The 12,024-nt window shown below is 30.7% G+C and overlaps 2 protein-coding genes across 6 annotated transcripts in view; both read right to left on the bottom strand.

Annotated features, from left to right (window-relative positions):
- The window catches only part of LOC105339293 (uncharacterized), a 36,373-nt gene extending 35,503 nt beyond the window's left edge, over positions 1-870 (bottom strand). For 2 of the 4 annotated variants that reach the window (XM_066073806.1, XM_066073803.1), the window contains exon 1: positions 449-870. The gene's annotated coding sequence lies outside the window, so the exon portion shown is untranslated. The other 2 variants (XM_066073804.1, XM_066073807.1) reach the window with 2 other exon arrangements.
- A 4,374-nt stretch (positions 871-5,244) lies between these two features.
- Positions 5,245-10,215, bottom strand: LOC109620119 (multiple epidermal growth factor-like domains protein 10). Of its 2 annotated transcripts, none has more exons than XM_066073608.1 (7): positions 8,960-10,215; positions 8,816-8,877; positions 7,970-8,107; positions 7,796-7,879; positions 7,177-7,332; positions 6,440-6,520; positions 5,245-6,311 (listed from the first exon to the last, which is right to left on the bottom strand). In XM_066073608.1, the coding sequence occupies exons 1-7, from the start codon at positions 9,040-9,042 to the stop codon at positions 6,166-6,168; spliced, it is 750 nt and encodes a 249-aa protein (XP_065929680.1). In that variant the 5' UTR covers positions 9,043-10,215; the 3' UTR covers positions 5,245-6,165. The 2 variants fall into 2 exon arrangements, with proteins under 2 accessions (XP_065929680.1, XP_065929679.1); XM_066073607.1 differs by having other exon boundaries at positions 7,796-7,894; positions 8,960-10,211.
- Positions 10,216-12,024: the final 1,809 nt, after the last annotated feature.

The following is a 12,024-nucleotide window of genomic DNA, read 5'->3' as shown; positions in this document are numbered from 1 at the left end:
TATGGTTAATTGACTTTAAAAAAAACCCCGAAATTCTTCATTGTTGCCGTTTATTGCAATATCAGTAACAATGTAGGTAACAGTGAAATAGTGTATATAACCTGTAGCATGATCACAGTTTGAGCTATCACATGTACATTCACATGAAGACCAATTTTCTTTACATACGTCGGGTCGGGCATTTGGCGTCACGGTTAACTACATAAAATCCCTTGTCACAGGCTGAGTATTTAATTGTACGCTTTACTAAGTTTTGAACGAGAGAATCATTAAAATACATAACAATTTTACCACTTACTTATACATTTATTAGGAGTATAATCCAACATAAAAAGTCCATAACAACACAAGATTTCGTATGTTCTACGTATTTACCACATTATGAATTCGAAATGTGCTGGTGGGAAATGGAATTGATCAAATTTTCATTTGAAAGCACTTTACTTACCCATTACAAACATACATAGAAACTGCCGCACAATTTTGAAGCATCATCACTTTTGCAATACGAAACATCACATAATCCGTTTTCTACGAATGCTCACAAGGATAACTCCTTTGAAATGTGTAATATACTTGGCTTTAGTTGATTACAGCGTTTAATATCCCTATATTTTTTTTTAAAAACGTATAGGGTTTATTATACTAATTGGATTTTCTGAAACTGATTAAATGAGGACATTTATAAAACAATAAATTATGATCATGTATTGTAATGCTTGATCAATTCATACACACATGGTGACGCTGAGTATAGACATCCTTATCGTACCAGTAGACAACTTCCCTGTGATACATAAAACAGCACTGTTGTTTCCTTCTCACATTTCCCCTTTTCTCCTGACCACGTAGTCAAACTTTTTATTTATTTACATGGTATATTTAATTTTTCGTTAAATCGTTATTTAATAGTATATTAATCATAGAGTATAGATTAGATGTTTTAGATATCAGTACAAGTGAGTCTGATACTTTTGGAATGACTTTAAGCATTATAATGAGTGCAATGTTTAATTTGTTCATAATGCAGGACGTTATCCACAAGGTAGTTTCATTCATGACGGTGGTCTGCTGTTGAATAAAGAGTATGATTAAGATATATCAAAATGCCAGCCAAAACATCTTGACATTCTAACGTGAAAATTACATGATGCATCTTCCCGAACTGTATTTGCCTGAATACCTGTATACAAATGGCAGACATTGAGCCCGATATCCTGATCTCAAAGAGATATTGAACTTAAGTGATACATGTAACCAGTGGCGTGTATTCTCTTCTATTGTGTAGGCAAATGTGAATGGGAGATTCACCTGAGGCGTGAAGCGCCGAAGGGGGGTGGGTGGTACGGAAGGGGTTGCCCCCTTCCTTTAGTGCCGTTTAGGGAGCATCTCCGAGAAAAAATTGAAAAATAGACACGAATCACGCAATTTTATGATATCAAGATTGGAAAAATTTAGTATATTTAAAATTATAAAAGAATAAAATACTTGCTGTACATGTCACAGGATGAATGACCATCTTTAAGTCCTCCTTAAAGATAGCTTAAAGGTGTTTAAAGGTAGCTTAAAGACGATCTTTAAGCCACCTTTAAGCTACCTTTAAGCTATAAGTATTGCTTAAAGGTGGCTTAAAGAAAGCGTAAAGATGGCTTAAAGGCAGCTTAAAGACTATCTTTAAGCCACCTTTAAGCCACCTTTAAGGACAACTTATAGGTCCTTAATGTCCAAACTTCTTTAAGCCACCTTTAAGCCACCTTTAAGCTTCCTTTAAGCCACCTTTAAGCCATTAAAAAAAAATTAATTCAATATTGTGCTTAATTTCCAACAAAATGTATTAACTTTATGAAAGAAAAGGTATTAAAACGGTTTTTGTTCTAGAAAGAAAAATGAAAAAAAAAACCGGCCACGGCGAGAATTGAACCCGGGACCCTTAGCTTACTAGCATCACCACACGTCCTCTGCGCCACGGCAACTTACATATATAGAAGCGTTTTAATATCCTATATATCAGTGGATATTGAATCACTGTATTGAATGTGTTTACTTGAAAACATTTTGACAAACCATTCAGTTTGTAACAATCAATTATATCTAATTTATAAATTACATGCATGCATGTATTTAGAAGAAATACGGAACTTGGTCTTCAGGGAACAAAAATATATTATACCTAAATGGAAACCGTTAGGTTCACTATAGTAGGCTTTCTTAGTTAATAAATTTAAACCGAGTAGATATACGTTCATCTAATTTATAGCTATAAAAATGTAAGAAAGAAAATGAAATTATTTCTTTTATTAAATGCATTGATACTTTTAGGGTATTTGTTCAATTTCCCGCAATTTCCCGGTTTTCATGATCGCGGCGCCGTTCCAATATGTTCAAATATTTACATGTAATTGTATGTACATGTACATGATTTTTAAACTATCAATTCTATAACAAATAAAATTACCAATTACCGGTGACGTATTTACTGCATGTGGCAATTGCAAATGACTTGTACATACAATTGTATGATGTGCCAGGCCGGGTATATTTGACATATTTACCCTTATACATATATTTAAATAATCAACTCCTATTTATGATCACCGGTACATTAATTAATTAGCCTCAAGATTTTACTCTTACATACATGTATCGTTAATTTGTAGACGTAACATCTTTGAAACCCAGAGCTAGGAAATAATACTTTGAAAATGAATTACAAATGTAAATTAACTTTTATTCACTAGACTTATCGTATACTCGTACATACTAAGATTCAACGCCTTTAGAAACCCTAACGTGCACCTGGGCACACGACACACCTGTTGTGTATATCTTGTATATTCTGTGTTAGTTCCAGGGGTTTTCTTAAGTTGGACAAACAATAGACTTTAATTAGATATACACAAACATGCACCTGGGCACACGACACAACTGCTCTGTATATCTTGTATATTCTGTGTTAGTTCCAGGGGTTTTCTTAAGTTGGACAAACAATAGACTCTAATTAGATATACACAAACGAACAAAACTATGTCTAGACAAACAAAGCAGTAATATCCTGCCCGATATAACAAAGGCAGTTGAGAGTCTTTTCATCTTTAACATGTATCTAGCAGTTAGAAATAATGAAAATTGAAAAAAAAATACAAACCTTAAACCGATTAACAAATTAAATCATGCATTTTTGGTTCATTATCTTTATTTTGTTTAATAACCGGATGAACTGAGAGAGAGAGAGAGAGAGAGAGAGAGAGAGAGAGAGAGAGAGAGAGAGAGAGAGAGAGAGATATTTTTTTCACCGATTAATTTATAATAGGAAACAAACATACTTTAATTAGTTTTATGCACATATTAAGATACAGAAACTGCGCTCATACCTACAATAATTTTGAAACCCCCCAAAAATTATAAAGAATTTTATAACGGCAATCTGTGTCCATCAGACCGGTGCACGTGCTGATGATAGCGATCTGTGTTTAATGGAGCGACGATTAAAACCGCCTGGAACACCCCCCCTTCCTTGGAAATTATATTATCACTCGGATGACCCCCTCCCATCTCTATAAAAGAGCTTTTGCATTTAATATATGTTTTTATTGTTCAGCTTGATCAATATTGACTTAAAGGCCACTTAAAGACAGTGTAAAGGCAGTGTAAAGAGAGCGTAAATGCCACTTAAAGATGCTTAAAGGTGGCTTAAAGGTGGCTTAAAGGTAGCTTAAAGAAGTTTGGACATTAAGGACCTATAAGCACTTGCTTAAAGGTGACTTAAAGGCGGCTTAAAGGTTGTATAGCCTTTAAGCTCCTTTAAGTCACTTTTAAGCCACCTTTAAGGACTTGCTTAAAGATGGTTTTTCGCCCTGTGTGTAGTACCACATAAAGAAGGAAAAAATCGTTCGATAGGAAAATAGAATTTTTTCTCGAATTTGAACACATATTGTTAATTGCTTGATGATTATAATAATTTAAGGACAACATATTTTAGGTCAACATGATTCAGAAATTAAAACCGTTGTATACCACTTGCCAAAGTTAACATTTGAACCTTTTTTTAGTACCTAGTAAACATGGAAAATTCCACCCTAAAAAATCATTCCGAATTGAATTACCTGTATAATACCTTGTTCATGCTTCCCTCCTGAAAATTATTCCGAATGCAAATGATGATTTATTTTAAAGTTATATATGGCGTATTGTTGATAAATCTAAATGACCAAAATTAAAAAGATCTTTATGTTTGTTCCATTACCTTATCTAAAGATTTGACTTTTTCTGCAAACTACACTCGCGTTTCTAAGATATCAGAAATTTAAAACAATGACAGGTTTATATAACGACTCCACGAAGATGATAGATATTTGAATAAAGAAGTCTAAAGTCAATTTAACTATAGAAACGTGGGGTTATCTGAGTTCAAAACTGTTGAAATATAATATATATTGTCTGTTTCTACAATCAAATTCGTGTTACATGTGTATTATTTTTTTAAGTCATAAACGCCATAAAGCTTTAACATTTGCATTATAACCACAATATTTTGTCTAGTAATCAGTATTTATTCTAGCAATAGGCGCATTCGTTTGTTTTTTTTTTAAGACAAAAACCTTGTTTTGATATTATCAGAATCAGACACAAAGTCTGTGAACATGAATTAAACCAAGATTATCGAGTTCATTTTTTTTCAATTTTAAGATGATATATCTATATATTTTTAACACCTGGATAAAATTATGTGTAGGCAGCAGCCATTTAGCCTATATGGACGCTATTGGTAACAATATGTTCATTTTTAAATGTAACGAATACAAATACATGTATAATGAATAATCCTATGTTATCAAAAGATTTCGTTTAGTACGTCATTAACCTTCAGACTATTTTATGTACTGCTAGTGTTTTAGTGTATATAATAAAATTACATGTAATGATTACAGTTCTGCTACTGTATGTATATGTATTCAAATGAATTCTCCCATTTCTTTCACTATACACACTTCCAATTTTTTTATTTCTGATTCAGATAAAATATGTAATGGATTTAAAAGATGCCTTATATTGTATTATTATATCAAATAGTATAACACATATGTCAGCATCTCAGCTATTCCAGGTCGTTGTGTTTATATTATCATGCTTTATGTATTGCTGAATGAATCACACCCCGAATTAAATTGATAATGTATGAATAGAGATATAACAAAAAATTAATTATGAAATTCTCTTAGGAAAATTGTAACGGTCATATATAAAACAATTGCCTAACGATCAGCATAATTATTACAGATATTTCCTTAGATCCTTAGTGATAAAAAGATAAGAAGCTGTTCGATAAACATAATTATGATTGAATATTTTGGTTGACCTATGGAGATAGATTTTCAGGGCTTTCAATTAAAATCTAACGGCAAATGTTTATTAGCACACGTTTGAAAAGTTAACTGCATGTCACAACAATTCATTCGTTAAATATTTATACTGGACATGTAATAAAATAATAACATCATGACAAAATAGTACTGGGCATAATGGGCACTAGTTAATTAACACACAAAAGACGCTAAAAATAATAAGTGATTGCGATGAATATGAGTTATAGTTACCGGGGTTTTGATAAAGTCAATTAAGGCGCTTAATATTGTTTCTGTGCCAAACACAAGAGGAAAGGATTTCTATAAACATACGGAAACTTTCATTGCTGTTAAATTATAATCAAGTTAATTTCCTTTCATTGCCACATTTAAATTTAATGAAAACATTAATTAATACATACGATTTTTTTTTAATATTGACATTTTTGATATCAAACTTTGTTTCCTTGATCCTTGTTTGATTCTTGATTTTCATTGAAATTTCAACAAATAATGAAACAAATGAGATAAAATAAATGGGTTGCACTTATAATATACAGTATATGAATAATTGAACAGCTGACTTACACTGATGCCTTAAAAATTATTCTATCAGTGACAAGATGATGACGCATTTTAAAATAAGATTGTTTCCTCATTTAAAAGTGTCTATGTCGTACGATTTATGCAGCTTTAACTTTTTAAACTTAGAAATGAAAGACAACTGAAATAGAAGAAATGTTTCTTTTAATACGCAAAAGATGCACAATGCACGTAGCTAAGTTATATTAATTATAATACATGTATCATAGCAAATGTTTCGCTAATAGTCGAGCATGAAAATAAAAAAGACTATGATCAAAGCAACAATAGATAGTCCAATGAGTGCAAACATGAGAGATTTATTCCGTTTAGCGGGTTGATTCGACGTCGTACATGTAGTTGTTTTATCAATGTATGATTTGCTATCTGTAAATATAAGTTGATTGTTATTTAATTTATTTTCAATGAAATACTTCTTTTAATAAATTATCCATCCATCCATCGATTCACCCATACATCAAATAAGTCTTATTTCAGATAGAATGAATTTTTACTTTCAAAAGTATTGACTTCAGACTTGAAAATGTAAGCTGTTACGGTCTGGCGTTTAAGGCTGGTGGAAGGACTGGGGTAGTCTAGAAAGAAAAACAATTAATCAATCTAAATCTTGTAAAACAATCTTGGTTTGATTAATTAACTCAGCATAAATTAGTGAATATTTTAAAAGTAATAAACCTAACATTTGTTTGTTGTCAGTAAAAGATGTAAAGTGTAAAAGAAAAACAATGCAATGACTTTAAAAATTATGTCCTATGAATATAGTTCCACACTATATTGATGATTTTCAATGGCTTTTTGCTGCATCATCTATCATTGAAATATATTTGTAATTGTCACATCGTGACTTAGTTTTTGAAAACCTGAGGTAAAATATTACTTATACAACATTGTTTTATCGTTTAAGAAAGGTGAAACTTGTTTCTCCTCTTAACTCAGTCATTAATTGGATATTATTATCATACATTTAAGGCAAAAATCATGCAAATCATTAATTCCAATCCCATAATTGATTTCAAAACTAATCAAACAGTATAAAAAGACAAAATTAATAAACAAATGGATTCTTTTGTGTTTGATTATCAAATTCAGAATCATTTTTATATTCTATCTTTAAAATTTATAAATACACTCTTCTACAAACGGATTTTGCTTGATACTTCAAACTATTGTTTGAAGAAAAAGAAGCATGATTCTTAGTCATTTAAGTTTGAAATGATTAAAAAAATATTACCTTTGATAACAAATGTGTATCTAGTTGGTTGCATACATCCGTTGATATGGTCACATACTTTGTCAATACAGTTGCATTTTCTCTGACAGCCTAGTCCATACGAAGGAAAGGGGCATTTTTGCTTGCAGTTTGTTCCATTATATCCCTTTTTACAAGCTAAATAAATATTGTTTTGTACACAACAATGATCGAAATTTCATTGATATTGATAAGTAAACAAAATACAGCACAATATATGTTAAAAATACTCATTCTATCATCTGTCAAGTTTACAAAAAATAATGCGCTGTCGGTTTTGAAAGATAACAGAATGAAAACTATTTCTTTCATCATAATTTTCTTTTAAAATGGTGTATATCGAATTTATATCAACATTAAACTGCATTTTCAAGAACAAATATTTCAAAATGACATTCATGTAACGTACCAAAATATTTCTACGCATAAACTAGTTTTGTTATATAAGTCTAGACATAAGTATGTTTAGAATTTACTATCAAAAAGGTATTGTACAATGAGAGTACATCTGGAAATTCTCTCCAATATGAGTATAATCTACAAGGATATGTGAGTACAGGAATACTTGTTCTCATGTACGTTTGTTTGAAATCATATTTACGTTCAGAAGTGTGGACTTTGGGATTCAAAACTTCTGTTGTAACAATCTTGTCGTCCAAGCCTATTGAAGAAGTGTTCGGATCCCCTGAAGAAGTGATGCCTACGACATTTTACATGAAATTGTATATAGAAGCAAATTGCATACTAGATATACTGTAGTTTGAAGCATATGTACCTCTAGACGAATGTCTACAGCCATTGGCAGGATCACAGTCTTTGTCAATACAGTTACAATGTGACTGACATCCAAGCCCATAAGAGGGAAATGGGCACTTGCTTTCACAACTTAATCCCGTATACCCCTTGGCACAAGCTAAAGATATGAGTATTGAATGATGAATGTGATGTTTTCAGTTTGATGCGTTCGACTAGCCTATAAGATGGAGCTTTATTAAGTACCTTGAATATTATACAAGTGTACAATATTGTTTATCAACAGAAACTAAAGTGATTTAAGTGTTGACTTATAAGCGACGCGACAGTTCTTATAAAATTTAATGGCCGGAAATCTTTATACATTTAATTTTGTTAATAATGTTGAAACTTCATTTAATGTCCAAAGTTGATATTTTAAATTAAAACATTCCACATTTTGTGATGCTTGAATAAAATATTAGCACATAAAAGAAACATATTTGATATGCATTTTACATGATTAAAGCAATATGAGCTGTATTTTTTAGAATTTTATTTTGCTGCTAAAACCCGCTTGTATGATAAGTCTGCATATAACGTAAACTTTCTTATAAATAACATTTGAAAACATCATTAATTTTTGTCAAAGGAAATATTTCTCTTCTCAGGAATATATGGCATATCAATTTTTTTACAGGACGACAATAATTCAATTGTGCTCCAAATAAAGCTTCTTAACGGCCTTTTCCACAAAAATATGACTAACAGAAATTTAAAACCCATGATATTTTTGTCATTTTAGTAGGAAAGAACATTTAAGTAAAATAAAATTCAACATGAAAAATGCAGCTTATAATGCTTTATATAGTTTAGTTCTTATATTTACGTAAACATTTCTTTTGTGTGAGATCCCACTTGAACCTGTTGCAACATGATGTTCCGTTAATTCTACAAGAAAAGTTTTTCTATAATTGTGATTACAGACAACAGTTAGCAAAACCAGAAATTTCATTTTTCAAAGTTTACTTACCCATTACAAGTCTTCGCAAGTCTGGCTTGAAAAGACCCAAACAGTATCATAAAAACAACGCATCCGTTTACTATTTTTTTCATGGTATCCAAACGTATGTTTTTTTAAAAGGCACTCAAACTCGAGTCTGGAGCTTTATGAATGTATTAATGTCCGTTTTAATTGTTCCGTGTTCTATAAATTATCCGATCGAATAGAAACATTGCAAATAGTGGCGAAAAGTGGATAAAAATGAATATTTCAATGAAAACGCAATGCCATGTATATACAATCTGACTTTTATGGTATTACATGAATCCTGTTGAGGCACTATTTGATCGATATCCTTGAAACTACATTCATGAAACAACTTTATTTATATGATTTATATAACATAACAGTTCAAAATTATTATGCAGTAAAATGTAACTCTGTATGATATTATATAAAAAATCACGTTCCTCTTTTATGCAATAAATCTTTAAAAACATATAGCATGTTTTCGATAGTTTCTGTATACAAGGCATTTTTGTTTTACATATTCTGATTAATGGAGTGAACTTCCATTGTGTTTTATTGTAATAAGTGACGAAGAATCGACGATTCTATAGACTTAATTGCGTATTTTGTTTTGGTTTGGGAACTTTCCCGTTTGATAAATAAAATAAAAAAGCATACGCGGGATTGAGTACAATGGGGGATAAGTATATGAAAAAAATAATCGGACAAAACTAGTTCAATATCACGTGGCATGTATCGCTAAATGTTCACCATTGAGGAAACATTTAGTGATAATGCCAAATAATGCATTTGCATAAACAAATGTTAAAACATATGTAAGACTCCAAACTGTGAAGGTCGCCCAACCGTCCGATGGTTTGCCTCAAACCCCGATGGTATGATACGCTATAGTCCGAAAGTTTAATGTAGCTTGCGGATTTGCTGAAGCCAAAATAAATTTCGCACGTTAAGAATGTTACAGATGAAACACTTTGCCAAACATTTCGTTTTTGTCCGATTTTATAAAAAAAGTCTTATTGTTTCAAAAATGCTTCTTGCACTGTCTTCCGAAAAATAATTCTGTTAAGACCACCTTGTACCTGTATATTTAAAACCTTTATTCTAATAAACACGGACATTATAGAAAACAGAAACTGAATGAGTGTATCAATGTTTTGAAAGAACACCATTTATATATTAAGCATTATTTGTGAAGTTTATCCTGTCCGTTTGAGTCAGTGATTGATTTAAAATTTTGGAGAAAGCAACACTATTGAAACTGATGCATTAACCTTACACCAGATACAAAATTCAAACCCAATCACTGACTCAAACGAACAGGATAAAGTCATAAACTGGACTAATATTTTTTTAATCAGTGATGTGATTATTATTTTAGTATTTCATAAAGTTTATCCAGGAAGGATTGAAACATATACTTTAAAAGGATAAACTCCAAAATTAATGCTTCATATATAAATGATGTTCCACCCAAACATAAAAGCACCTTTCATTTTGAATTTTGTATCCGGTGTTTTGTGAATGCATCAATTTTGATTGTTTTGCTTTCTCTATGCATTATGAAAGATGCCTTCACAGTTTATAACCACAGCTAAGAACCATAATGAAAAAACCATCACAAGTATTCGTTGACTCCATTCGTAAAATCCCATGAGTTGCCATAATAACAATGTGACCATAATTTTTATAATTCAATTTGAAGTTGTCTTCTGATTTCGAAATGGATGAGTTTCCAAGGCATTTTGTTAAACATTTCAACTTATGTGTCAATTTCGTTATGAAATACAATGGCATAATTGATAACTAAGATTAAATTTCAATTACATAGATGCACACATTGATAATGACGATTATAGTTTAATGTCATTACAAAGTATATTACAGATTCTCTAAAAAGCAAATGTGACTTTCACAGTTTTAGTATGGATTCAGAATTCTCTTATCATAATCAATTAAAATTATAGCTAATTAAATGTCAAATTCCTTCTCAGTTCCTTTGAACATGTTTGTCCTTTAAAAAGCCTTTTTGCAATGTTAAATGTCAATTGATGCACGCAAACTCGCATCATATTTAAAAACGGGACATGTTAATGCTATGATAATTTCCATCTAAATTGTTCGAAATCAGTTCATTCTTCTGCTAGTAGAACTTCCGTCCTGGTTTGTTAGTGTCAAAGTATGATGATCGATTATATATATATGGTTAGTAGTTTTCATACGAGGATAATTATAATGATAGTAAAGTTATGGAGACAATTAATTATGCATCATAGACTTTACATGGATATCAAATACCGTGCTATGCTGTGATATTAGATGTTGGATATCTGTAATTAATATTAAACAACTTTACTTTTTTACAGATAGTACAATCAATAAAAGATTAACTGTTCTTGATTAAAATAGACATATACTTCTAATTGACTCGGTCATCTTAAAAAATGGAATGTTTTACTTTATTCATAACATGTAAGATCTCGAGAAGTTGAGTCTGTACGAAGAAAACATGAAATATAAATGACAGTTTTTCGTGTAAAAAAAATGTGCATAATCTGAATGCATGTAAAATATAATTAAGTGGGGTTTTGACAAACATGCTAAAAAAAGAGTATAACATTCATTTTCTTTAAAAACGCATTCTTATTGCAGTGACATTCACCTATCTGCTCATATAAAAACACCAATGGACAAATTTTGACGCCAATGATATTTTAAATTTAACACATTATGACATTTTACGTATGCATGTATGCATTACATGTACCTGTTTATCAATCTGAAAAGCAAACATGAATAAGTGTCCTCCAAAAAATATGTCAAATAATTGTTTTTGGAAAATGATTGAGGCAAAAATTTTAAACAGACACAGCTATTATGTTCAAGATTTAAGTTTCAAGATTTATAAAAAGATTTATTTTAGCTACTTACTACTGAGAGGAATCTGATTGATGATTGATAAAAAAAAAGGAGCTGATTTTTTTTAAAAATAATTATTTAATCCATAATATATATACACCTTTCATGTATAATAAATAGGACTAATCTTTGTTGATGTCTTTTTGGCG

The sequence above is a fragment of the Magallana gigas genome, chromosome 10 (assembly GCF_963853765.1).
Source record: "Magallana gigas chromosome 10, xbMagGiga1.1, whole genome shotgun sequence".
NCBI lineage: Eukaryota > Metazoa > Mollusca > Bivalvia > Ostreida > Ostreidae > Magallana > Magallana gigas.
The sequence above is the reverse complement of the archived record's forward strand: the minus strand, read 5'-3'. Positions and strand labels throughout refer to the sequence as shown.